Below are 27,909 nucleotides of genomic sequence, written 5' to 3'. Positions count from 1 at the left end.
AGGGAGAGAGAGAGAGAGAGAGAGAGAGAGAGAGAGGGAGACTTAGAGAGAGAGAGAGTGTGTGTGTGTGTGCCTCGCTCGCTCTTCCAGGAAGGGATTATTAACCAGCGCGCTGCCGCCGACATGTGAAGGAAAACACTCGCAGAGACAAAAGAAGTTTTCACGCCGCGGACAGAAGCCGCGCCATGGCCCCGAGCAGCAGATAGAAGAAGAGGAGGAAGAAGAAGAGGGACTACATGACAGAAGAGGAGAAACTACTTGTCCCACAGTGACGAGCCGAGCAGCCCCTCCGCTGCTGGAGAAGAGGTGAAGAAGAAGAAGAAGAAGAAGAAGAAGAGACGACGGAGAAGTGGACGCAGAGAAGTTGACGGGAGATAATGTCTGAATCCTCCTCCGCTGCGACCAAGGTAACACCGTCCTCTCCTCTTTGTTGTCCTCTCGCGCACACACGCACCATCTTCTTCTTCTTCTTCTTATCATCGCAGTTAGTTTAAACCGCTGTGTGTGATGTTCCTGCAGGGACTATCTCGCTCTGTGTGTGTATGTGTGTTACATATAACCCCGTTCAGTAACACTGCTGTGTGTGTGTGTGTGTGTGTGTGCGTGCGCGCTCAGGGCCATTCACTCCGTGCTTGTACTCATCTGTTGCTCCACGCTCATTCCGCGGCGGAGGGGGACACGAGTCGTGACCGCCTCACTTCGCTCACGTCCGCGCGCAGAGGAGAGAAGTGACCGGAGCCGGCGCGCGAGCGTGTGTTCGTGAACCCCCACGCTATCGTCGCTTTAGTTTCGTGCTCGTTTCAAACCGCGTGCTCGTGCAGTCACTCGCCACTAAACACCAGGGGACTGGGAGCTGCTAACCTCACATGGCTCCCAACACATGTACAAATACTGTGATGCAGCCCTGACAACACCAGGGTGACCGGTCCTTACATCTACTACACACATATATGAAGGAATAAGATCAGATAAGATCAGTTAATGTTTTATTGGTGCCACATGGAATTTGCAGCAAAGAGGACAAAAAACAGACATCAGTAAGTAAATAATCAGTAAGCATGCACTATAAACGCAAGGAAATAGAATAGAATAGAAATAATATATAGTGTAAATAGAATGTATACAGTGGAACGGATTGCACAGTTGATCAACTACTATTTTCGTAATCGATTCATTCCCATTTATTGTGCAGAAATGCTAATATTTGCAAACTCTAGCTGATTTAATGTGACGCTTTGCTGTTTGTCTGTTATAAACAGAATGTTTATAAAGCTGCAACTAACATCGTTTCTACTGAATTAAAGTACAATAGCACAACAGTCCCCCCCCCCTGTGAAACCACATTTTAATTCACGAGATCACGCAAAAAAAAACGACTGAACGTTGGAAACTTAGTGGAAGAATGCAGGACATTGGCAGAGAGAGGACACGTTAAAGTTTGCTGTGTGGATCTGCATCAGGGGCCAGATCCAGGAGTTTTATTCCCACTTTCTCTAACGTAGGAATAGAATAGTTTTTGGACATTTTTATGGATTTCCCACAGAATAATTCATGGATCTTGGCGACAAAAATCTTGGGGACTGATATGTATCGGAATTATAATGTTGATCAAGTGAATTTGAATGTGGTTTCATAAGAGAAATGTTGGGCCTTGGTGAAGGCATCTGCTCTGCTGAAGTTTTGCTGATTTGCTGGCTCAGGCTCTTAAAACCTGAGGATTTGCTGCCAATGTGTTTCTTCTGTTCTTTTAATTTTAATATCTTTGGGTTTTGAACTGTTGCTCGGACAAAACAAGACATTTGAAGTGGTCACCTTATGGTTTCCGAAGTTTCGATGGGCATTTTATTCATAAAAAATAATTTATGAATGGCTGACACATTATTGTGAGCCCCAATAGGAACACAGAAATATAATCTGGGATGCCAGGATCAGCCTGAAACTACTGCAGACTCCCTGCGGACTTACAGTGAAATCTGGTGTTCTGTTTGGTTTATGAGGGACGTCTGCTCATTACTGAGTCTGATGTCACTGCACGATTGCAGCCGCGCAGAAATAAGACCAGCGGTTCGCTCTCAGAGAAGTTTTCCACCGTTGTAGACAGGACTCCCCCCACCTTCACCCTGCAATCCAGATCTATCACAATTCACTTTCCCTTCTCTCTTCCTTCCATCCTTACTGCTGCCTTCCCAATGAACTGACCCAGGCCCAGCTGTGGGGATGGAAGAGAGGAGAGTTCTTCCTTTCTCTGGCCATTTTTTAGAAAGTGGACGTGAAGCAGACGGGAGAGAAAGAGAGAGAGAGAGAGTGAGAGAACCCTTCGCCTCAGAGAGGAGGAAATAGAAGACTGAAAGATTATTGCCTGGCTTCCACAGGAAATTCCTGGTACATCGAGTTGGTGTGCAGGTCTCAAAGTGGCTGGCTGGTGACAGCAGGCTCGAACTGGCGGGAGAAACGGGTAAAGGACTGAGCCGCGTTTCCTCATGAAACAGAGAAGGCTTCATGGTCTGTCTTCATTTGAAGGAAAGGAAACCAGTCAACAGAGAATGACCACAAAGTGGAAAATCTCATACCTTAACCCAGACTGAATAAGAGCTGAAACAACAGCAGAGCCACAATGTCCTGGAGAGGACTGCAGCTAATAACTAATATCAATAATGAGTTTACCTGAAGAGTATTTTCCCTATTTATTATTTGGTATTACACAGTGGTAAAGATATTGTTAAAGAAATGCCCATCACAATGTTCCACAGGTGACACAGTATTAAAAAGCTGGTTTTGTCTGATCAATATTCCAGACTACAAAGAGATTAAGAATCATAGAAAATCTTCACATCTAGGACTATAAAAGCCCCTGTGATATTTTTGCTTGTTGACTGACCAGTGGTGGAGCCAGGATTTTTCCTAAATCAGGGGCCATAAAGGGGCCACAATTAACACAGAGGATGTGTCCAACATCTATGATTCATACATTTAAGTAATTCCTTGTTTACTGTTCGCTGTATAGCTTTGAGCAAAGCCACATATCATTAAATATATTTGGAAAATTGCTTCTTGTTCATGCACATTGTGTCCTTCAAAAAAGATTAGAAAAAACAATTTCACCAAATTGTTATATTTATTGTCAGTAGTTCTTTTATTTAAAAGAAGAAAAGAAAAATACTTACAGGACACAGGCACTTCAGGGGACAACCAGATTTCAGCCAGGGGCCCGCTCGGCCCGCTCCAGGATCTGCCCCTGTGACCGACTTGACAGATTGATCGATTATTAAAAGCTTTGTTGTGATTTAACACAGAGGCAGTTTCAGTTCCCTTTAAACTCTTAAGTATAAAAATGGATAGCTGTTCAAGTGTATGTACTGTTCTGAATATAACTGTTAATGTAAGTAATATTTACAAAGATGCTTAAGAAAAACAGCTGTATAAAGTTAGTAATTGTTACTACCACATCGGAAGAAATCAGAAATCCACATGGGTCATTTCCCCTTGCGTTTTGGTTTATCTGCTGATCTCTTTCTGAACTGATCAGTTAATGATTGAGTGGTTGAAGTAGTGAAGATAACGTCTGTTTTCTCCCAGCAAACAGTCCAACAGCCAGAGATATACAATTTCAATACCAGGGACAGAGTAAATTGGCAAATTTTGAAGTTTCAGATGATTGTGTTTTTGCTTTAGAAAAACTTCAATGATACATTGATTATCAAAAATAGTTGATGTTACATGAAGCTTTGGGAGGTTTATTTTTTTACAGCTTTCAGATTTAGTCAATGATTATTTCAAACATGAATGGAAGGATTGATCTATAAAAGTACTGAGAGCGTGGCTTAGATGAAGGTGCAGAGTGTGGCAATCAAATGTTTGTGCTGCTGAAATGATTTGTAGATTTATTGATTAGTCAACAACCAAAAAGTCGACAAAAAAATCTGATCATAGATTGGACCTGTTTTGGATTTATTGCGCTAAACAAACACTGGTTCCAGCTTCTTACGTTTGTTGCTCTCATATTATTGTTAATTTAATACTTTTAGGTTTCTGACCAAATGATGAGTGAAATCCTCTTTGCTCAGTTTAGAACTTAAATGTGCTGCATAGCAATGCTTGCTTAAGCTTGTGTGGCATTTGGTGTATTGTTGCCTCCAGAATGTGCTTCCACAGCTCGACTGGCCGGTGTGTTAGACGCGCACAGTGTACAGCACACTGCGTGGAGATGCGACCAAGGCCAGTCGATGCTGTGGGTGCATGGCGAGGTGAGGCGAGTCGGCGTTGGGCTGTTTGGGTTCAGGGCCGGTGCGTCGTGGAGCTTTTGTGAGCCATGCTTTGTGTCTCTGTGTCTATTCATAGCAGGAGAGGAGCTCTTTCAGTCCTTCCGCGAACCCGCTGCCAAACTCCACTTCCTCCCCCGTCCATGCTCCCGCCGCGAGGCCAGCCAGCCGAATGGAGGACGAGCCTGCCAGGCTGCCTGCGCACCTGCGTGAGTCACACACACTCACACACAGACACACACAGAGAAGAGCAGTGACTCCTACAGACATTGATTAGTCGGTCATTTGAACAGCACAGATTGATTTTTGTCTGTGGTTTTAGAGGCTTGCACTGTAAATGTTTCTGTTTTGGCTGATGGGGTGATCGTGGAAATCTGATTTTTCTATTTGATCTCATCCCAAAAATCTCCTGTCAATCAAGCTGATTAGGGGGGGACTCTGACTGTGGCATGTTTGATTGTCAGGTGGCAACATGTGAGAGTGTTGAACAGTAAAACTAAGCTGTAGACAGTGTTGTTAAAGTGAAAAGATTTAATAAAAATAATTGAAAATGGGGCAGAATACCAATGCATCACAACCAATTATGACCACACACACACACACACACACACACACACACACACACACACACACACACACACACACACACACACACACACACACACACACACACACACACACACACACACACACACACACACACACACACACACACACACACACACACACAATTATCGCTGCATGACTGCCGGCCCAGTCCTGCAGCCGTTTCTCTCAGCTGAGAGGTGTTGAAGCAGATCCAAGGTCAGACGTCTGACCCGTACTGGCTGCCACTGGACCAGAACTGACAGACAGACACTGGAATAACCAGCAGCAGTTACTCAGCAGTCAGGTACAGATAATATGGAGCCGAGAACACACAGGTGCTGGGAGGGAAAGTTGCTGAAGAAGAGGAGGGTCGAGGTGTGAGGAGTAAGATCCTGACACGCTTCAGTAGTAACACTGTAATCCCAAACACTTTGAGATAAGAATCTCTAAAAGTTTAAGAGTTAGCTTCTGCCATCTGATGTATTTCATTGATTTACTTAGGTCCGTTCCTCATTGATGATCCTTCATTTTTTGAAAAACAACCGAGCCAGTCGGAGCTTGGTTGGCGGGGTTAAGAATGGTTATGTCAGTAGTTACCAACAGTCATTGAACCTCACTTAAAGAAATAACAATTCTTTAAGTGACTATGTGACTTCTAAAAGAAGAAAAAACACATTCTTGAACAAACTAACAAACAGACAGACAGACAGGGTTGAAAACATAAACATAAGTATGTAAAAAATGCTTTGCTAATGTTTTATGAGGAAGGAAAAGCAGGTTTGATTTGTGGAATGGTGGCTTGACTAACTAGCACATATTTCCCTTCACTTCTTCACCTGATCCCCCCTATTTTGTTGTAGGGACCATAGTGAGCACTGAATATTTACCTCAAGCTCTCTGTGCTCAACTAGTGTCGTCCCCAAGTTGTAAATCTCTTTGGAAAAAAGCGTCTTCCAAAGGACTAAATGTAAATGTAATTTGAATTGGTACAAACAGCATAAAGGAAAAACAAATATGAAACAACGTTTTCCACTTTGTTTCAAACCAAGGAAAACCACCTTGTCTGCACCTTGCTTGACTCATTTAACAGAGTTAAATAGCCGTCTGTAAATGAGTAATTTAAGAAAAAATATGTTGAATGTTTTGAAAAGGTGTAAATGAACTTAAACAACGTCGTGGCATTCACAGCTCTGTGGAGCTTCGGTGCTATTGCGTGGGCTCGCTGTCGCTTAACCAATCGTAGAGCAGGCGGGGCTGGAGCCGTGCCAAGAGATAGTCGATGTTCAAAGAGTAACCCTGAGCTGCTTTGTCCATGCGTCCGTCAATATTTAACCAGTTTTTTTTCTTGCAAGTGTGAAGTTCAGGGCTTTTGTGGGGTGTAGGACTGGGCTGAGGTTGGAAGAGACACACAGGAAACTCCCTCAGCCCACTTCCCTTTTTGCATTGTTGCAGAAAAAGGAAGAACGTTCAACAGGTCCGCGTTGAGCTTCCTGTCGAGTAAACCGATGGGTCAGTTAACATCCGCAGACACGTGGAAGTCCCACTTTGTTTTACACACATTTCAAACACAGCTCCTCGCACGGCCGTGACTCACACATCTGCAGGTCGGAAAAACGTCTTTCTCTTCCCCCTCTCTTCAGTGTTTAGTTTAAATCTTCTCCCCTCTCCTCTCTCAGTCAGACAGACAGCGGCACGTCTTTGTCAGACGCTCACACAGCCCAAAACACCTCTGTCCTTTCTCCTGCTGCCTATCTAAACACACATGTGCTGGAAAACAAACCGTCCATTAACCCCCACACTCAGAGGGAGTTTTGTCCTGAGGGGTGGGGGGGGGGGGAGGAGAGGAAGAAAGAAAGAGGCGGAGGAGGAGGGAGGAGAAGGGGGAGGAGAGAGAGGCGGAGGAGGAGGAGGGGGGCAGAAAGAAAAAGAATGAGGGAGGAAATTGCAGTGTGGGCAGAAATCCGCCTTCTCCATTTCCTGGGGAGGAAGTGGATTAGATCGGGGAGAGTTGCAGCCTGCTCCTCACACTAAAGAATGCTACCATACTCGACTTTAACCCTTTCAGTCAGACACACTACACACCTTCATCTGGTGAAAGCATATTTGGAAGAAGTTGTCTTCTTTTCTACTTGGCCCTAAAATATATTTTCATGAGGTTGCTTCCTTGTTTTTCCTTTTTGTGTTTTTACAAGGTTTTTTCACATAGTCCTTCAACAGTTTTTCTTGCTTTTGTTCTGTAAAGCACTAAATCATCAGTGAAATCCTTCTAATATTCTTTCCATTCTCTCAAATATTGAACTCATTTCAATATAAATCTGTATTCAAGAAAGAATTAAAGATCAATTTGAAGATTTTTGAAGCCAGGATGCTTTGAAAAAAGGTCTCAGCCTTTTTGAACCCACTGTGCAAGCTATAAATATATATATATTTTAACATTGAAAATACATATAGACCAATACTAATATAAATATACTGTATATATCAATATATATAACTATATGAATAACTATGGCACTTAGTAAAGCGCATACTTCCGCTAAGGCCCAACCGTCCCCTTAAATTCAATCAAACTGCACACAGATGTTTTTCATCAAGATCCACAAATTATTCCCTAGCAAATCTGTAAAAATGTCAAAAATGATAGGTAGAACATATTTTGCATTTACATATATTTTGTTTATAAAGTGAACATGTGATGTTAAAGTCACAACTAACGAACAAGGACAGGACCTAAAACATGGAGCCATCAATCTCTGTTCAACTGTTCCAAATCCCACCCATCAACACCTCGAAAGGTCAATGAGCAAGGTGCTAGATCTTGTTTGTTTTAGTGACTTCCTGGAGTCGTTCTGGTTGCCTGGAAACGTCACGGTGACAACACTCAAGGAAGTTATTGCACTCGTCCAACAGCCCCATAAAAAACACAACCTGTCCTTTTGTTTTTTGTACAAATCAAACAAACAAGATTAGAAACAATTAGGGAGCATTAGAGGCGGATTTCAAACCTGCGGTTAGGGCCAGGCTAGCTGTTGTTCCATTTACAGTCTTTATGCTAAGCTATGCTAACCGTCTTCTGGTTGTAGTGTCATATTCAGCACACAGATGAGTGTGTGGTCAACCTTTTCATCTCGTAGGGTCTATGCACACCAAGTCCGTATTTTTCATAACCATTTTCCAACCAATCAATATCATCACATGCATAAACCTTGCACACTGGGTCTGATGCAGGGTTTTTTCTATTCATTCACGAAAATGGATATGCTACCAGCACAGACGCCGCATATTAAAAGTAAGAAGAAAAAAAACTGAATTCTGTGATCTAACTGATTCCAAACAACTCTCTGGAATGCGTTAACGTGCATAGACCTTTACCTAATTAAAAGACACGTTGTATGTTGAGGACGTTAAGTTGTATGGTGCAACATTTTTCTGTTAATGCTCGAAACAAACAGTGTAGAGTCAAGGTTTATTTGGGCAGATGAGCTATGTGCTCGGAGGGCATTCTGAAGAAATAGACAGCCACAATTTTTTTAATTTTTTTGTGGCCTTAAAAAACTCTGCATTGAACAAGTCACTAAATGAATCATCGAGCAGTATTTGTCTGAGTGGACAAATGTGCAGCTTCTAGCAGCAAGCGGAGGAGGAGTGATGTTTTCTTCTGTGTCAAAAGCGAGACAAGTACTAAAAGGCCAGCTTCACCAGCACACAGTGAAGCAGCACAGACGCTTACCAGTCCTGGATATATCATATTTTTTTTTAACCAGGCATCACGGCTCGACATGGTGCCCACACTCCAAATATGACGCAAGGAGAACTAGTCAGTGAGACAGGAGTGAATTATTTAAAGGTCTAAAACACAAGGTGCTGCACTGTTGTTTCACAATAAACATGAATGAATTACAAAAGAACAGGGGCTGCGAGAGAAGAAATATCTCTATCTCTAAGGATGACTTAAAAAAAAAAAATCTATGTCCATGGAAACAAGACTGGCTGCTTTCTCTTAGTGTGTGTGTGTGTGTGTGCGCACGCTCACAGCTGGGTTTGCACTATGCATGCTTGTATGAGTGGGTGGATGAGTGTTAGTGAATCTTGTGTCTTTGTGCAAGGCTTGCCAGAGGTAGTGTAGGTGTAGTGTATGTGTACGAGTGTATGACTAAATGTGTGTGCACTTGGTTGTGTTATCGAACATGACTTCAAACCCCCCACCATCTTCCTTGAGTCTCTCTTTCATTTGTGGTATATTACCCATTTTAGTGTGAGGGAATCAGTTTTATAAAATGTGTGTGCGGTGTGTGTGTTTGGTCTTTTTGAGGGGAAATTTCCTGCCCCTGGAAGCAGCTCTTGTCCTCAGGAATTTCCTGAGTGGGCAGACAGCGCTTCCTGAATAAATGTTGTTGTTGTTGTGTTTGTGTGCATGTGCGTGTGTGTGTGCCCGTGTGTGTTTTAACTTGCTCTCTTTTCTCCTCTGAAAGGGAAACTGTTCTCACATGCCAGCGAGAGGGCTGAGCGCAACCCCCTTCTCTTCCTGTTCCCGACACACTCCACACATTGAACACACTTTCTTGTGTTCATTGTGTGATGATGTGTTGATTCCAGACTTTTGTAGGAAAAGTCACAATAGCACAATTAATTTAGATAAATATCCAGCCAATGATATCTTGTCCATTTGGTCTGGGGGTTATTTCCCGCTCCACACAGGAAGTGTTTTGTTTTAAAACCTCTGGTGTGTTTTGAATAATAAAAAGAGGAAGAAGAAGTGATCCAATCCAGCCATATTTTTTATTGGCGGAAATCAAGCACATCACATCTGATCCTTTCTTTACTATTCACCTCAGCCTGAGAGTGTTCCAGCACTTATCAATGGCTGACTTCTCATGAGGAGAATGTCGCTGTATTGACAAATAACAATTAAGTTCCTTTTTCCACTGGTCAAAAAACCCACTAAAATATGGATTTTATCTGCAATGGGAATGGATACAATCAACATTCACTCCCAGGTCAAATGACTCTGCAGTGTACACAGGTTCCAATCGGCTTCAATCTGCAGGGATGGAAACGTTACAACCAGCTGAACAAGCAATAATCTTCTTCTTCTCCATCTTCTTTATTTTGGCAGTTGATGCGATGCTGCACCTTTTCTGTTACGATTTCATGAAGTGCATTGTTTGGGGCATAAATCGCCATGAACGTTTGTGTTTTTTCATCTTGTGAACAACGTGCCACGTGAGATTTTTCTTTGTATCGTGCAAGAAGCAACACTGATAAGACAGCGACACATTGGTTTCTTACGTGTTGGTAGGAAGATACCATGGCGTTGGTAGGAAGCCAACTATAGATTTTAAAAGGGACACTCCGGAGAGTTAGTATTGCACTGAGATCATGTTGGGGGATGTGCCAGAAATCGAAAACTGAAAACTGCAGCACCAGGAGATGTAATATTATGACTTTCATTCCCCTGTACGGGCTGAATCCAAACCAACCTGATCCTACACGTCCCATAATTCAACACTGATATGTCAAAATGTACAGATACAAGGATTTTTGTCCCAATTCCACCAATTACCCTCTTTTTAAATATATTGATGTTTGTAGTATACTGTAAAACTGCACTGTAAGAAATCAACATTCAAAACAGTTTTATATGAGCAGAAGATGATACAAAACTGTGGATTGGCAATAAAAATGTTAAAACATGGCGAAAAAGAATAGAGATGTATTGATTTATTTTTTTCATTGTAAAACAAGCAACACAGGCAGAGAGACGAGGATGACATGAAACAACTGTCCCCAGCTGGACTAACTGATTATGCAAAGCGGGGACGCTGCGATTATGTGGTACGCGCCTTGCCGAGACGCCCCCGATATTTCATTCTCATACATCTTTTTGTTTCCTGCCATCTTCCCAGAGGTGTATCGCCATTTTCCGCAATTTATTTTAATTTTATGCAGCTGTTAGGAGCTTGTAGGTTTCCTGCAAACACTGTGTGGTGGGCCAGTGGTGTACAAGTATCTGAGTGTTTTGAATATACTACTGTTAGTTACCTTACGGTGATTGGAATCTTTTTTAAATAAGTGCTATAGAAATATAGTTTATGATTATTTTGTTATAATGTACGCGATCCATTTCAAATATAACAATAATCAAAACCATCAGAAACAATTACAATAGAGCACATCAGAGAAGAATGGTTCTTAGCTAGGACTCAGGAGGTAGAGACGGTCGCCCACTAACTAGAATGGTACTGGTTTGATCCCCGGTTCCTCCAGTTTGCGATCAGATATGTCAATAGGCAAGATACTGAAATTGGCTGAGTGGACAGTGGGTGAATGGTGTGTAATAGACATAGCTCTGTATAAATGTGTGTGAACGGGTGAATGAGACTTGTAATGTAAAGCACTTTGAGTGGCCAATTAGACGAGAAAAACACTAAATAACTTGGAATGAAATAATGACTTCACTTTCTCCACATGGACAGAAAAAAAAGAGTTCACCGTGCCTACAGGGAGTGTGTGTTTCAACAGGCAGGGGCCTTTTGATATAGTTAACAAACGTCTTTGAAGCTTCCGCATTTTCGAAAAAAAAACCTGGCACCTGAACAAAAGGAAGAGTGGCGGTTAACGCTGGATTCAGGAACTAACCTACAAGAGCCGGCTTGCTCCCGCACTCGACAACAAGCTATCAAAAACAGGTTGCGCTACTTCCCGGCCATAAAAGTTGTGTGTGATTGATGATCTGTTTTATGTTTGTTTTGACTGGATGAAGTCCAGTTTTGCTGGACGGGGACAGGCACATGCACGCTGGAGCAGGACGTAGAGAATGAATATGAGTGGGGGGTGGGGGGTGGGGTCTGTTGATTGAAAAGTAAAGGTGCTTGTGAGTGTGTGTGTGTATGCATGTGCGTGTGGAGGTGGATTTTCCCCTGCCACACCCACCTGACAGGGAATCGATGTGCAGCGAGACACAAAGTGATGAATAGTGTGTGTGAGGACTGACTTACCAAATGTGTTGCTCTCTTACTCAGCCTTCCTCCTTCCTTCCTTCCTTCCTCCCCCTCCTCCTCATCTGTCTGGAGAAAGAAAGAAAAAAAACGCTTCTCTATTGAGATAACAAGACCAATATCCGCCAACTTCTGCTTTGAGAGAAAAGGCAAACATTTACTGAAGAACTAAGTGACTAAGGAGTTTGGAGAGCAAAGTCTCTGCCTTATTGATGCAGCCATTTTTTGGGGGTGTTTATTTAGCTGTAGTTATAAAGCAGCAGAGGTTTCTACGTTCATTAGTTGTGTCTGTGTGCAGACTGTTGAAAGGCTGCAGTTTCAGATCCTGGTATGACTCAAATATAGCATGCATGCAGTTTTGTTCCAGTTTTACAAATAAAAGAGAAAGTAAACCGAGAGGAGTGACGCAGTAGAAAAACTGAACAAATTCAATAAGCCCCAGTTTTGAAATGATTAGAAATATGTAAATGAGCTGACTTGTTATAATGCAAAATAACAATGGGAAACAGAGGTTAGTTAATCTTTAGAACATAATGATTAAAAAAAAAATGTCAAAAGTTGATTTGCTTATTGACATTATACCTGAATGCTGTATGTCCAAGAAATTAAATTAACAGCGAGTGAGTGGACGTGTTGATGACGTTTCCTACACCTGACAGACACAAAACCGGACAAAACTAAAAGAATACAAATATTATATAAGATGAACAAGAGGTGTCATACAGGAAGAAGACGCAGATGAACACTTGGAAAACCCGTCAGTGTCAATGGGCGGTAAAGAAAACACTGTGCTTTCTGCAGCACAATTGATGTCATGTCCTGGCTCCTGCTGATGCCACCCTTCGTCTGAATGTTACAGAAACATTTCTGTTGTTGTGAACGCATCTGACCCAGACATTATCCTGCTTCGTTCCTGATATGTGAAAGACAACCTCCAGAAAATGTGTGGAAAATTGGGTCTGGCCTTGTCTGAAAGCCGTATTAGAGAAGTAGATACTGGAGTTAACATGTTAACAGAGCAAATTAACCTAGCTTAAAATCTGTAATGTACATCAATAACTACACGATCAATCAAAAAAACGCAGAAAGAAATGAACTGTTCATTATCGCTGAAAATTTCTAAGTTTTCCCCTGTATAAATACGATACCTTTTCATTTGGCCACTAGAGGTGTGAGTTACAGTTTGCCATTCTAGAGTAATTTTATTCAGTCTAGTCATCAACAGGCAGTTGTTTTTGCACTTTTCGGTCGGGCGAGTTAAGCATACACAGCAGTGTGACTGTGGGTGAGACGTGTGAAGGCTAAGCTGTGATTCTGGACGGGACCTTTTAGCTACACAGCAGGTCGGACCTCATTAAGTCGTCTGGCTGAGAGGGGAAGTTAAGGACTTCTGTACCGCAACAACGAAACAAGATACCAGTGATCTCATCCTCCTCTTCCCTTCATTCATCCCAAGCACTTATGAGTTGCCTTGGCAACATGTGCGCTCTGTGTGTGTGTGTGTGTGTGTGTGTGTGTGTGTGTGTGTGTGTGTGTGTGTGTGTGTGTGTGTGTGTGTGTGTGTGTGTGTGTGTGTGTGTGTGTGTGTGTGTGTGTGTGTGTGTGTGTGTGAGAGAGCATGAGCGGGGGCCTGAGAAACCACAGAGTGAAAATTATGTGTCATCAGAGAGGATTAGGAGCCCACGGTTTAGTAAAGGGCTTGGGATCCTGCTGCTGTGATGCTTGAGGGTTTTATTCAATGTAAACACACATTCTCAAAACACACACACACACGCACACACATGGGAGCACGCACGCACACACACTGAACCTGATATGCGTCCAACAAAGGCAGGGACTAATGACAATGAAGACCGAAATTGATTTTCTTCCTGTAACCTGCAACAAATCGGTAAACGATTCTCTGGCGGAAAACAACCAGAAAGGTCAAATTTATCAGCTGAAGAAACGGAGTGAATGTGTTGAAGGAACAGAGTGTCACTCGGGTCCAAGGGGCTCTCTGCTCTCCTTACACTCCCTGTGCCTGCTGTCCATTTTCCTTTTCACCTCGAGTGAGCATATAAGGTTTACTTTCCTGTCTAGATCCCATGGATATGAAACCAGCTCCTGAAACATGCACCTTGAAGGTGATTCAAGTTTTAATAATGAAATCTGAAATGATCATTGTTGACAAATAAGTCTTCAGTGATTCTCCCTCAGCTGTCATAGCTTTTGGCATCTGACTGAGCAGGGTTAGCATGGAGGACAAATTGTGCAGACTTGAAATACCTATAGGACCTGAAATACCTGACCAGTGTTGAATATTATTGGAATAGTTGGGATAAGCAGTCATTTCTATATATATGCTAGAGTGATGCACCTCTCTCCTTTGGTTACATCTCACTGTTATTACTGTATTTGTAAAATCTAGACTCACGATGAACTGCTGTTTCCTATCTCTCTTATTGTGATATTGATTTGGACCTAAAAACGGCTCTGTCTTTATGAACCATTCATCCCATATTGTTTATCCTTCGAGGGTTGCTGACAGCAGGCAAGAGACAGGGTAAATGCTGGATGGGTCGCCAGTCTATAACAAGGCTAGAATAGGTATAAAGCATAGACTATATACAAGTATAAAGCCCCTTTTCCACTGGTCAAAAATCCCATTAACACCCACTAACATCTTGCTTTTGTCTGCTGTGGGAATGGATGCAATCGGCATTCAGTGCCACGTCAAATGTCTCTGTAGTAGACATGGATTTTTATCATCTCCGGCTCTGATGGAAACATGATACCTGGGTGTATGCGCAAATTTACCAGACAGGGAGGTGAGAGAGCCCCTCGGTTGTTGGTGCACTCGTGATGTTTACCAGTAATTTAAAAACCTGCTTATACAGGAAAATGTTGGTGTAAAAGAGATATTAGAATGGAGAAAATGACAGCTCTTCAAAAGTGAAGCCAAATCGGTCATAGGTCATAAACCCAGCTTCCTACATGTTAAGATGGGATGGTACCATGACGGGACATGTTAAATACATAGTTTGTCATTTTAGCTAGTTCTTTTATTTTTTTCCAGTAACTTTAGCTTTATTTAATTATTTGATACTATAAAAATGGAGCGAAACATCATGATTGACAGCTGAAACTGACTTGTGATTGGTCGAGCGGGTGTATCTGTGAGACCTCAATAATGCAGCTCCATCCCCCCCCCATCACCACCGCACAGTCCAGTATGTTTTGGTTTCATTGCTGGATAGTGGGAGGAAGTGGAGATGGGTCGTTCATCTTCATATGCAGTCTGTGGTATAAACAGTTAAAAGAATTGCAAACGAGCAAGAATTCAGGACTGAATATGGCGCCCTGCCCTGTGAACTTGAACTAAGTACAGACTTAGTACACGTTTCCCTTCCTGTTTGCTTTTCCTTCCTTTTTTACACCTCTGTAAAGTTCTCTTGTTCCTGCCATTTCATCTCTTCTGCCTTTATTTTCTCTCCATCTCTACACACAATCTGCCACTGTTCCCATCACTCTTTCCCCTCTGTTTCCACTCTTCCTTTTCTCCTCTCTGTCTTGCTGCTGTCTGTTAATAAACCTCCCAGCGTCACCCTCTAACCTTGCCGCAGGAAGTTTCCTGTGCTGAAACGGAGCCCACGCTGGATTGCTTCCTGCCAAAGTGCGTTGTGGGACACATTTGTTTGGACCCCCCTTCTTCCTTCTTCTCCTCCTCCGCCTCCTCCTCTTTGCCTTCTGCTCCCCTTGTTGCTTCCTCCTCTGGGCTCTGTGCAGATGGCTGAGGCCGGCAGACCGGATCTCGGAGGGGTTTTGGCAGAGAAGCGCTGCTCTCCGGCCCTGGAGAGAGCATACCGCAGCCATGACCTCGTGACCCAGGCCGCACTGCCGCCTCGGCCTAGCTGCTCTCACAAGTCAGCCACGAAAGACAAACATACAGCTGGTGCACGTAGTGCAGATGGTAGTTTGATTCAATATTGACAAAAAAAATCAATGATGAAGTCAGTTATGGGTATTCCGTTGTATCCTATGAACAGTCTTTTGTAGTAATTTGATGCTGCAAAAGGGAGCAAACTTTATGTAAAACACAAGTTTAGCACAGTCTCTGATTTTCTTAGCACATTGCAAAGCATTCTCGTTTAAAGTTACCCTTACTGCTCTATTCATCAGGGTGTGTGGAACTAAATACATGCATATTTACATACAGTATACACATAACAGAAGCAACAAATAAAATCCTATCTGCCCTCCATTAGTTCCTTTGGTTGTGAAACACCTGTATCCCAGACACACTTTTTAAGGATGTTGACAAGCTGCGGGTCAGAACTCGACAGGCTGTGCTTCAGATAACCTCGGCCTTCCCGGGCTTATCGTCTGCGCTCGTGCCACTGTCTGAATACAGTGGACTTGGGAAGAAATGGGAAGCTGACAATCTAGACAGGGTTTCATTATATATTGATTGCTCTCTGTGAAAACTTCCTTTGTTTGACGTGTGGTGTGTGTGTGTGTGTGTGTGTGTGTGGGTGTGGGGTGGGGGGGGGGGGGGGGGGTTGAATGGAAGGAGGACTGAAAGCGAACACAAGGTTCCTATTACTCGTGTGACAGTGACATTGGCGGCCAAAGATAACAGCTGTCCGACTCCCAGAGGAAGTGTTTGAGTCTGGCCGATAACTGAGATGTAAGAAATGAGAAGTTATGCTCTGTGTGGGTGTCATGGTTGTTCTGATCGCAGCTTTACGCCGCTGAAAGTCTGTTTTTGTGTGTGTGAAACAGAAAAAGAGAGGGGGTGTGTCTGAGTCATAGTGTAAATCATTGGGTTACACACTGAGGAAAAATTATATGATGAGGTGGCCATGTTAAACAAGATAAATACTAATAAAATGAAAATGTACATCTTGCTATGTCAGACAATATCAGGAATATCAGAGTTAAAGATCATTTTATAAATAATGCTGGTTTTCGGTCAAAATATACCTTAGTGAGCAGAACTAGAAAACTATAGCTCATCTGTGGGGTGACCAAATTTGATTTTAACACTAGGTTAGGTAAGCTTATTAGCTATTTTGCTAATTTGGCCCAATAGCGAGCTGCCTGGTTGAACAGATATTTCCTCAATCTACAAATTTCCGATGATTGAAAAGAAGACTGGAGCTAAAATATAACAAATTATTAAAAATGTATTCCCTGTAAATGCTACTTTATTTGTAATTTAGCTAGCTAGCTTGTGCACAGCTGTTGGTGGACACCAAAAAACACAGGAATTTATTGAAAATATATTTCTGGGAGAAAACAAAGGGGGGTTTAAGTCACTTGAATACAGTTTGAGTTTTCCTGAGGCCAGAATCAAGGCCTACTGAATAGAAACTATTACGTCTTAGCACAGTAGCCAGCCTTCATTCAGCTGCAAGATTCAAGATTCAAGAGTTTATTGTCAAATGCACAACAATTACATTAAGCAATCGCTGGCAATGAAATGCTTGGGTCACAGGCTCTCTTATCGCAATGCTCAGAAAATTACAGCAAAAAATATAGAATAAAATATATAAAATAGAATATCAAAGATTAAAAATAGAAAATAAAATATATATATCTAAATGTATATACATCTAAAGAAAAAACAATAGTGCAATTATGTGCAATAGTGCAAATATGCTAAGGTGCTGGTTCAGTAGAGTTATTGCAGATTGGAGGAGTTTAAAAGTCTTATGGCCTGGGGGATGAAACTGTCTCTGAGCCTGGTGGTGCGGGCCCGGATGCTGCGGTACCGTCGGCCGGATGGCAGCAGGCAAAACAGTTTATGGCTGGGTGATATGGGTCTTTGATGATCCGGTCGGCCTTCTTCCTACACCGCTGGGTGTAGAGGTCCTCCATGGATGGCAGCTCTGTCCTGGTGATGTGCTGGGCAGACTTCACCACCCTCTGTAAAGCCTTACGGTGCAGCTGCCATACCAGGCGGTGATGCAGCCAGTCAGGATGCTCTCTATGGTGCACCTGTAGAAATTGCAGAGAATCCTGGCATCCATGTTGAGCCTCCGCAGCCTGCGGAGGAAGAAGAGCCGCTGTCTGGCCGCCTTCCTGATGGAGTCTGTGTGGTTGGTCCAGGTCAGGTCATCACTGATGTGGACCCCAAGGAACCTGAAGCTGCTGACTCGCTCCACCGTAGTCCCGTTGATGGAGAGGGGGGCGTGTTCTACTCCTTGTCTCTTCCTGTAGTCCACGATCAGCTCCTTCGTTTTGCCGACGTTGAGATGGAGGTTGTTGTCCTGGCACCAAGATGTCAGGGCTCTGACCTCCTCTCTGTAGGCCTTCTCATCGTCGCCGGTGATCAGGCCTATGACAGTCGTGTCATCAGCAAACCTAACGATGGTGCCGGAGCTGTGGGTGGCCACGCAGTCAGTGCGTGAACAGGGAGTACAGGATAGGACTGAGCATCACCAGCCCTGGGGGCACCGGTGTTTAGAGTCAGGGTGAGATGTGGTGCTGCCTATCATCCGCACCGCCTGTGGTCTGCCCGTCAGGAAGTTCAGGATCCAATTAATGGAGGGCTTATGTTGAGCCCAAGGTCTCTGAGCTTGGTGACGAGCTTGAGCACGATGGTGCTGGAATGCTGAGCTGTAGTCAATGAACAGATTCTCACATGTGTCCCTCTGGTCCAGTGGGAAAGAGGACAGTGTGAAGGGTGAGGGAGATGGCATCTGCAGTCACCCATTTGGCCTGTAGGCAAACTGAAGAGGGTCCAGGAGAGTCAGGGAGGGGAGGAGGTGATGAAGGGTTTGACTAGCCCGCTCAAACACTTCATGATGGTGGAGGAGTGCTACTGGGTGGTAGTCGTTCAGGCAGAGGATTTAGCTTGGGAACAGGGATGATGATGGTCTCCTTGAAACATGCGGGGACTACAGACTGGAGCAGTGACAGGTTGAAAATGTTCAGAACACATCTGCTAAAGAAACTTGGCACACACTCTGAGAGCTCGGCCAGGAATGCCATCAGGTCCAGGTGCCTTGCGTGTGTTGATCCGGTTAAGAGATTCCACACGCCTGCCTCTGGATATTAAGCAGCGGTCCTCCTGGGCCTCTTGTATCTCCACAGCCGGGGAGTTGCTCTCAAAGCGTGCATAAAAGGTATTCAGATCCTCTGGGAGAGATGCAGACACTACATCAGCACTGCTGGTCTTTCCTGTAGTCAGAGATGGTTTTGAGTCCAGCCCACATGTTCCTTGTGTAGGAGCCCTTGTAGAGTTTCTGCCTATAGGAAGGCAGCAGCAGAACTGAGACGTGATCCGATTTGCCGAATGGGGGGCGAGGGAGGGCCTTATACACATCCCGGAAGGGAGTGTAAACATGGTCGAGCGTGTTCGCTCCACGCGTAGGACAGCTGATGTGTTGATGGTATCATAACTCGAGTATTGCTGCCTCCACTGCACCTCGGAAAAATATTTCAATTCTACAAAAATGTTTTGAACAAAATTCAGGTAAAGTGAAAATGTATTTAGATTATTTTCACAGTCCTCTCTCTTTTGCCACTCAATGTTTGTTGTCAGCAATGCAGATAATTCACACCCTGTTCCCACAGCAGTGAGAGAAACGTTTCAAAAGAGGAGACAAAAAGAAACTGTCATTCCCGTTTCCTCTCTTTCCTCCATGTCTCCTTGTCCATTTATACACAAACTAATAAAGTGGCTGTCCTCTAATGTGCCTGTCTGTCCAGAGAGCAAAGAGCAGAACTGATCATAACAGATCAAATGAAATAACTGTCCGACCGTCTTTCTCGTATACCCCCGTCCTCTTTTATCCTTGTGATTCATTCTGTATTCTTCCCCTTAACCTATCTTCTTCTAATCTTTTATTCTCACCCGCTCTGCCTTTCTGTCTCTGCCTCTCCTTCATCTTTTTTTTCTTTATCTCTGCTACGTTCCCATAATCACTCCCTCCTTTTGGCTTTTATCTCCGCTTCCTCAATATCCTTTTTACTGCCTCTGCCTCCTTCCTTCCTTCCTCTCTCCCCCTCTCCCTCCCCTCCCCTTCCTGCCTTTCCTTCCTTCCTCGACCCCCCAACCCCCTGCCTCCCTGTTTTTCCCCTCACTTATCTGACTAATCTTTCTTTTCTTCCCTCTTTCCCCCTCCACCACCATTTTATTTTGCTTCTTCTTCACCAAACCCTGCTCTCATATTCTACCTTCCGCTTCCTCTGCCCCTCTCACCTGCAGGTCTGCAGCCGGTCTTTTGGAGCAGGGAAGATGTGGCCCAGTGGCTGCGATGGGCCGAGAAGGAGTTTGCCCTGCGGCCGATCACCAGCGGCTCTTTCCAGATGAATGGCAAAGCCCTGCTGCTGCTCACCAAAGACGACTTCCGCTACCGATCCCCCCACTCTGGTACTCCTCTTTTTTCCTTCTATCCTAGAGGCTGGGAAAACTGGAGACATAAGTTAAAGGTTTTGCAAATGAGTCACTTTCATTGATTGGATTAAAAGTTATTTGAGTCCAACTGGAGCAGGACTCAGACTGGAAAACCAGATTTACCAAGTAGGTAGGAAGAAGAGTGTAAGATCATGGAAACACTGACTGAGTGGGTGCAGGAAAATCATGGAAAAAAGTGCTATAACTATACATAGAAGCTGCTTTACTGAGGAAAAAACACCTGATGTCACAAAATGACTGATAAATAAAACTGAAAATTAATAGTTTGGGTCCTTCTCAGATGAAATGTGATCAATGAAAATGACCACATTTTGTTTCACAACAGAATGAGACTGGGGCAAACAAATTGTACATGAAGATCTGTGTTTGTGCAGCTTTAAAATGAATGTGTTCACAGCAAACATGCACCCTTTAAAATTCAATAAAGTCAGCTGGAGCAGAGGAGGGAGGGCAGCAGCGACAGTGGAGGGAGGCAGCTGTTACAGTGAGGCTGATGGGGGAGGAAGTAAGAGACAGTTGATCAGGAAGTAAAAAACAACCTCAACTGTCGCCCTGGCAACACCACGAACCAGGCTCGTGAAAATAAAGGGAAAAAAAGGCAACCGTCTTTCCCCTTTGCAGAGTTTTGGATTTCTATTTCAAAATGAAAGAGGATTTCGTGTCAGTTTGCGTGTGTTGGTGCAGAGTCATGGAAATGTTTCACCACACAGGGATGAAGTCAGTGTTGTGTGGTTCAGGGTTATGAGTGGGATGCAATGAGTGGTCAGCGTTGTGAAATATACAGATAAGCCATGGGAGAAATCCCCCACACACACTGGAAACTGTAGTGATGAAACGTCAGGTCATGTTGGGTTCAGAAATGTGCAGGAATCATATGGATTATAAATGTAAAGTAAATGCATAACCCAAACACTTCAATTCATAAATAGGATAAATACACAACTTAAAGATGAAATGAATACAAACATAATAAAATGAACATGTGAAGTGAAGGTGTTACAAGTTCTCAAAAAATTCAAATGTATTTTTACATTGCTGCAAATCTACAGTTTCTATTACCCTACTTCTACATTTGTTACCATCTATATTTCTCTGTACTAACCTCAGTGTACAGCAGTTTTGGTCCAGGATTGATTCACTCTTTTACTTTGATTGTGATATGTAAAGCGAAGCAGGCGGCTGCCCAGTAGGGTGTTGGATGATGGGCCAAAAATTACATCATTTTCAAATGAGTTTATATCGATAATTATCACAATCAATGTCACATTATTATTTCTTTTGTGGTTTTTGTTCGTGAGTGAAGTTTGTGTTTTTTTATTTGATTTTATGAGCAGAGAATGACAAACTTAGTCAATTATGTGTTATACCTCTATGTAGAAGTAACTAAAAGTTTCTCTGTACAGCTGGAGCAGTGTAGTGTACATCTGTATTCATGTTCAGAAGTGAAGAATGGAAGAGATCTTCAAGTGTTACGTAACGTGTTATGACACAATCTAAGAGAGTGAGAGACGTGGACCAGCTGGCAGCTGTTGTCCAGCTCCTGTATGGTTGTATCCTTTTCAAAGATATGTGAAAATGTTCATATTCTGGCAAAAAAATTAATTCTGGGGGAAGAAATCTGGAAACTTGCTCGAAATTACGGCCTCCATCAGTCGGTACCAGAGATCTTGAGATTTTTTAGATATCTTTTCCCTAAAACTTAATCATGTGTTAATCATGTGGTGTCAAGTGATTACAATGACTGGTTACATTTCAACATCAGCAGTTGCTTTGGCTTTTTGTTGTTACTAACATCAGTGAAAATGTCACTTTTAGGGAAGAGAGATGTTTTGTTTTCGTGTGATGTCTGTTTCCTCCTCCGGGCATTTGTAAAGGTAAAGTTCCCATCAGTCCCTGCTGTGTGCCATATTTTCCTCCTACAAATATTGTGAAATAATAGAGCATGTTTGTCTTAACCTCTCTTCCAATCACAGCTTCATGTTTAGACTTGATTATGTTCAATGGGAAGATTTAAAGCTGAAGCTTTACGTAGGAGTTATGGCTGCAAGCTAACATGACACTTTTGAATTTCCTTGTACGCATACTTCATAATGATTAATGTAGTTTTGCAGATTTAAGACAAAAAGCAAACCTCGAAGTTTAAACAAACATTTTCAAAATTTTAAACCAAAGGTTAATGCACCAGGAAGCAGGAAATTTCCCTCGGCTGCAACTCTATGCCACAGGATCAGAAAGCGAGAACTGAAAGGGGTGTGTGTGTGCACACTCTCACCATCGCTTCCTTCATGAGAATCATTTCCTCGTTATGGTTAGCCTGTAAGAGGAGGTGAGGCAATGGCCGCCTGTGTTAAAAATCACTTCCACATCCACCTGATTTGTGCACCATGCAAATGTTGTGTCGTGGCGGCAGCTGAGACGTCGTTGTCGGTGTGGAGGCAAAACAAACAGCTGTTAATCATTCAGTGAGCTTCCTACTCCGCTTTGTGCCGGGTGTCACCACTACTGTATAACCACTTAAAGGAGAACATCAGTCGTACAGAGCTACGGCCCATTTACTTGTGTCAACAGATAGTTGGTGTTTTCTGCCTCCAGCTCCTGATGTGTGTTTTGATTTGTCATATTGTTATTTTTAAAATCTCAGTTTTTGTCCTGTGGGAATCTTCTCCTTCCCCTGCTGCTGCCTCTCTATGAAAGAAATTTCTTTGAGTTTAATTCGATAAATGAATTTGCTCTGTGGAGGCTAAATGCTTGTTCTGTCAGAGCAAACTCACTGGGTACAGTCCCGCACCAGAGGGAAACTTATAATCATTGGGGTTGTCAGGGTTTAATATCGAGGAAATGTTTTTCTATTTACAAGCCTGATTTGCCATTCCACACTCCCCTGAGACTGTCTGATGTGGTGTCTACATCCTCAGTGACTCTTCCATTATTGCTCAAGCTCTGCGATGCCTGGAAAGCAAAGAGAAGAAGAACAAGAAGGGAGAACCTGATTCTGTGGTTGACACCACCACTAATTTCCCCTCTTTTTGCAGGCGTAAAAATGCTACTGGGAGACGTACGGTAACCTCTGACCTTTTCATCTCTGCAGGGGACGTCCTGTATGAGCTGCTGCAGCACATCCTGAAGCAGAGGAAGCCCCACGTGTTTTACCCCTCTGCCTACTTCCCTGGGAACTCCTTCCACTCGCTGCCTGAAAGCCCTGTGCAGCACGTGAAGCTCGAAGGTCAGTCCAATCATTTTGTAAATCCTCAAACATAATCTGCATTAGAATCAATATTTTTGTTGATAATTTAAATTCCACGCCAGATTTTTTTTTTATAACATCATGACCAACTCAACACTCAGCATCTGTAAGACTTTATCAACTGAATGTAGCAGAAACAGAAACAATGTAGAAAGTGAAATTTCAAATAAAGAGAATGTTTTAGCTCATAAATCAGTTAATGTAAATGAACAAATCATGTAATCCATATTCAATCAATTGACATATCAAATTATAAAATATTTTGAGATTTTAAATTAAATTACATACTAAGTAGCTTAGTTAAGTAGCAGGTAAATTGTCAACAACACGTCTACAGTCATGTCAAGTTGTGAACCACACCTCAGTGACACCTGAGGTGTGGTTCACACTGAATGAGTCATTTTCCAGCTACCTGTGGAAAACAACGATTAAAAAAATCCATTGTCAACTGAGTCGAGTCAACTACAATGTTGTCGAGTTGTCTAATATTAGCTCCCTAAACACAGGCTGACTTGAGCCACTAATAGCAAATATTTTTGATTGTGGCGCTTTCAAATTTAGTGACGTTGTTTGTCCGAAGTAGAAAATAAGAAGGTTCAACGTACGTGCACAGAATATAAAATGTTATTACTGTGGGAAATAACCTGTGGATGGAGAGTTGAGGGAAACATACAGTTCACCTTAACGTTTTGTACAAATGTCCACAGGGATTTGAACCACTTAATGGAAACCTGTGGTAAAAATACAATAAAATATGAACTTTTTCAAAAGTGGTAAACAAACATTTGAAAACAAAACTCTACAGGAAATGCTAAAATATTTTAACAATATGGTCAATATAGGAAGATAATTTATCATTTGTGTGCATAGTGCTGAAAAGTTTTTCTTCACTTCTTAGTGTCTGTGTTTGCTGTAATCGAGGAAGTAAGATTGTTACCTGAGATTGTGCTTTTGGCTCTGATTTGAGGAAATGTAATGGGATTGGATGGAGCAGTAATTCTGCAGAATTTGCTGTTGACAGTACAACCTGTTCCACAAGGAAATGTTATTTAAACAGGCTGCGGCACAGGACACCACACACAGAAGTGATTGGCTCTCTGGTATTTATGACTCCTATCCACCTTGTTTTGAGGTCACTGTGTTTTTGTTGATGGCTTTTGAAAGAATGCAGCAGAGCAGAATTCAAGCTGCTGCCAAGACAAACCAGAGAACTTTTACCAAACATAATGTTACCAGGCTTAACTGTAGGATGATAGTGACACCTAGTGTTCATATGTGTGAAGCGAGTATACCAGGGAACCAGGAAGTTAAACACCTCTAAAACAATATCACTTAATTTTCATTCTCTATTACTCAAACTGTCTGGCAAGATTGGCGATTTTATTTGCACTTTAAACACTGAAGAGTAGAAAAAGACTTCATACAACTTGTCAAATATGTACAATCAGTGGAAAAACACAACCAGGATGTCCCAGATTTTAATACAAGCCAGTATCTCAGATTAGTTCTACTCTTTTAAAACTTGACATACGGATTTTGTATTTGGGGTTTTTGAGGCGTCAAAGTCTCGTAATGTTTCTTTCTGAGTTCCTACAATGATTTTCTGCTCAGTGGCTGCCAACCTCACCTTGATATCCAGTATGTTTTTACTGTTGCCAAACCTGTATGGCAGAGACAGGAACTAGTTCCACTCCCAAACCATGTAATGAAATGAAATGTAATGTACCCAGAACACACAGCTGTTTTCATTACCCGCCCTGGTCAGAAATCCGTTTCCTAAATGTTTTTACTTCCCACAAGCCACAGATAAGACAAAATGTAAGAAAATCTGATTATTTGTAAAGTGTAACTCGACTGTAGATATTTATGCACGTTGTTGCTTTTGTATCCTCAGAAACGGTACGACGAGGGCCGCGTGGTACAGAGCCACTCCCCCAGCATCCACCAACCATCGAGCTGCGGCACCGCTCCCGCTCCCCTCACCACCCAACCCAGCGTCGATCCCCTCTGGGGCCCAATCACCCTCGCCCCGCCAACGATGACTCCCTCCAAACCTTCTCAGAGCTGCCAGACAGCAACCACCACCTGCACGAGGAAATGTACCCCTTGTCTGTGTCCCCAGCCGCACCGAACGGCCGCTGCACGACACCGCGAGAACCCCCGTGCCCAGGCAGCCCTGGGGGCCAGGAGGCGGGCCCTCCTCGCGTCATCCAGCTCATGCCTAGCACCATCATGAACCCTCTGCTCCTCACCCCGAGCAGGAGTGGCGGGGCTGCCGGCATGGACTTCAGGCACAGCCGAGGCGGACCCCTGTCCCAGACGACACACGAGAACGGGCGTGAAAGTAAAATTCACGGCCACCACCATGCGATACCCCTGGCGCATCAGCAGCAGCACCTGCTGCAGCAGGAGGAGGCACTCTACAGGAACCACGTCATCATGCCTGTGTCTCCTCCAGAGGAGCCGCAGATGCCCATAGGACGGATAGCAGGTGAGATTCAGCCCTGCTGAGGTTGAAGGTTAAATCTGTGTGAGGGGACGTCTTGATTTAAAAACACGTGTGTTTCTATAGTCACAAAGTGAGCAGATGTTCCCAGAGACAGCAGCATCTTAGAGACTTATCTCTGGGGAATTGCTGACACGAAGCAGTAGTGCAGCTTTGAAGGACAGAAGTCAGACATTAGAATCTTTTTTGTTAAACCCACTCTGTGTTTTCTGGTCGTGTCCCTGCAGACTGCAGGCTGCTGTGGGACTACGTCTACCAGCTCCTGTCAGACAGCAGGTACGAGAACTACATCCGCTGGGAGGATCCAGAGAGCAAAGTCTTCCGCATCATGGACCCCAACGGCCTGGCCAGGCTCTGGGGGAATCACAAGGTAAACACTCAAACACACACACACACACTCACACACGCACGCACGCATTCAGGCACACTGCTGCTAGCGTTACCTAAGCAGGTGCAGCTTCAGATGGTTATGCATAGCACTGGTATTGACTCACCGGTTTAAAAAAACATCAACTGGATACATGGACATGTGTCAGTGCTGCCTCCTAGCGGCCAAAACAGTTAATGCAGGTTTATTTGTTAGCAGAGACAGGCCTCGGAAGCGACTCTAATAGATTTATTCTTAATTAATAATTGATCAAATGACTATGTAATGTGAACGGTATTACAAATACCGATGAAGTGAGAGATTTATCTGCCAATTTTACATTTCACCTTATGTCTACAGAGCTTTTTAGCCTCGTTAAGCTCATTGTTTTGGTTTTAAAGTTCACAAACTGTGTCTGATGTGTGTTAGTAGGACAGATATTTGTTTTATTTATTTAAAATGTTACAGATAATATATCAGGTGTTGTCTTCAGCTTATTGTGGAGTTACTCTGCTACCATGTGACCACAACATTAACTCATGCAGCTTTGAATGACACAGATAATTTAATGATGGGGAACTGCTATAACTACTACTGTCATCAACAAACCACATTATTATTATTATTTTATCATTATTATTAATAACAATATTGTGCTTTTACCTGTTACAGAACAGGACCAATATGACGTACGAGAAGATGTCGCGAGCACTGAGACACTACTACAAACTGAACATTATCAGGAAAGAGCCCGGACAAAGACTTCTGTTCAGGTACGTCAACCTAAATCAATAATTTGGGACGAAACATAATTACAACAGGATTCTAAATAAATAACCAAACTTCTGTTTACTCATCCGTGTTCCCCAGGTTCATGAAAACCCCCGACGAGATAATGAACGGACAGACGGACCGACTGGAGCACCTGGAGTCCGACACAGACGAACAAATCTACATCAAGGAGGAGTGCTGAGGAACTCCGGGGGGGAGAAAAACTGTCCACAAACTCCTTACTACTTAAACTACTACAGCCGCTGATGCCTTTCAGACGCAGCTTGAACAATCGATGTTGAATCCGGAGCGCGCGGACGTCCCCTCGTATCATTCCTACGCAGCGAGACGTGAAATCTGATCCCTCTTGTGATTGCCTTAGGATGATCCTTTTCTGAAGTTAAACAGACACACACAGCATCAGTTGTTTTGATTTCCCTGGTGGGCAGAGACTTTCCATGTGCTCCCCTCTTTGTTTCTGAATGAACTGCAGAAGCCAATCACATGTGCTTATGTCACTTTTACGATTTTTGTTTTGTCTCTTCACTTGCATTATACTGCGGAATTTTGTAAAAAGAAAATTGTGTGTGTGTGTGTGTGCCCGTGTGCGTGCGAGTGTGTGTGTGAGTGTGTGTGTGTGTGTGTGACAGGAATGTTTTCACCACGGAATAAACATTTTTGATCAAACTGAATGTGGAAATTATACTCAACTTTTTTGTCCAGTGTCTGCATAAAAAAACCTAATGACTTGACGTGAAATACACAAACT

At 43.2% G+C, this 27,909-nt stretch overlaps 1 protein-coding gene across 4 annotated transcripts; it reads left to right on the top strand.

Moving 5' to 3' along the window:
• Positions 1 to 27: 27 nt before the first annotated feature.
• etv6 (ETS variant transcription factor 6) lies at positions 28 to 27,832 on the top strand. 4 transcript variants are annotated; one of them, XM_035147541.2, is made up of 9 exons: positions 28 to 407; positions 4,138 to 4,244; positions 4,342 to 4,468; positions 20,043 to 20,207; positions 23,341 to 23,475; positions 25,391 to 25,987; positions 26,230 to 26,372; positions 27,042 to 27,142; positions 27,240 to 27,832. In XM_035147541.2, the coding sequence occupies exons 2-9, from the start codon at positions 4,224 to 4,226 to the stop codon at positions 27,340 to 27,342; spliced, it is 1,392 nt and encodes a 463-aa protein (XP_035003432.1). In that variant the 5' UTR covers positions 28 to 407; positions 4,138 to 4,223; the 3' UTR covers positions 27,343 to 27,832. The 4 variants fall into 4 exon arrangements, with proteins under 4 accessions (XP_035003432.1, XP_035003431.1, XP_035003430.1 ...); XM_035147540.2 differs by having other exon boundaries at positions 4,339 to 4,468; XM_035147539.2 differs by lacking the exon at positions 4,138 to 4,244.
• Positions 27,833 to 27,909: the final 77 nt, after the last annotated feature.

The sequence above is a fragment of the Hippoglossus stenolepis genome, chromosome 22 (genome assembly GCF_022539355.2).
Source record: "Hippoglossus stenolepis isolate QCI-W04-F060 chromosome 22, HSTE1.2, whole genome shotgun sequence".
In the NCBI taxonomy this organism is placed as follows: domain Eukaryota; kingdom Metazoa; phylum Chordata; class Actinopteri; order Pleuronectiformes; family Pleuronectidae; genus Hippoglossus; species Hippoglossus stenolepis.
The sequence above is the reverse complement of the archived record's forward strand: the minus strand, read 5'-3'. Positions and strand labels throughout refer to the sequence as shown.

Excerpts from the sequence above, each read along its gene's own strand:
- etv6 (XM_035147538.2), top strand. The coding sequence starts at position 378 with ATGTCTGAATCCTCCTCCGCTGCGACCAAG. Across the intron at positions 408-4,338 it reads CCTCCTCCGCTGCGACCAAG|CAGGAGAGGAGCTCTTTCAG; the intron begins GTAACACCGTCC and ends GTCTATTCATAG. Across the intron at positions 20,208-23,340 it reads CTACCGATCCCCCCACTCTG|GGGACGTCCTGTATGAGCTG; the intron begins GTACTCCTCTTT and ends TCATCTCTGCAG.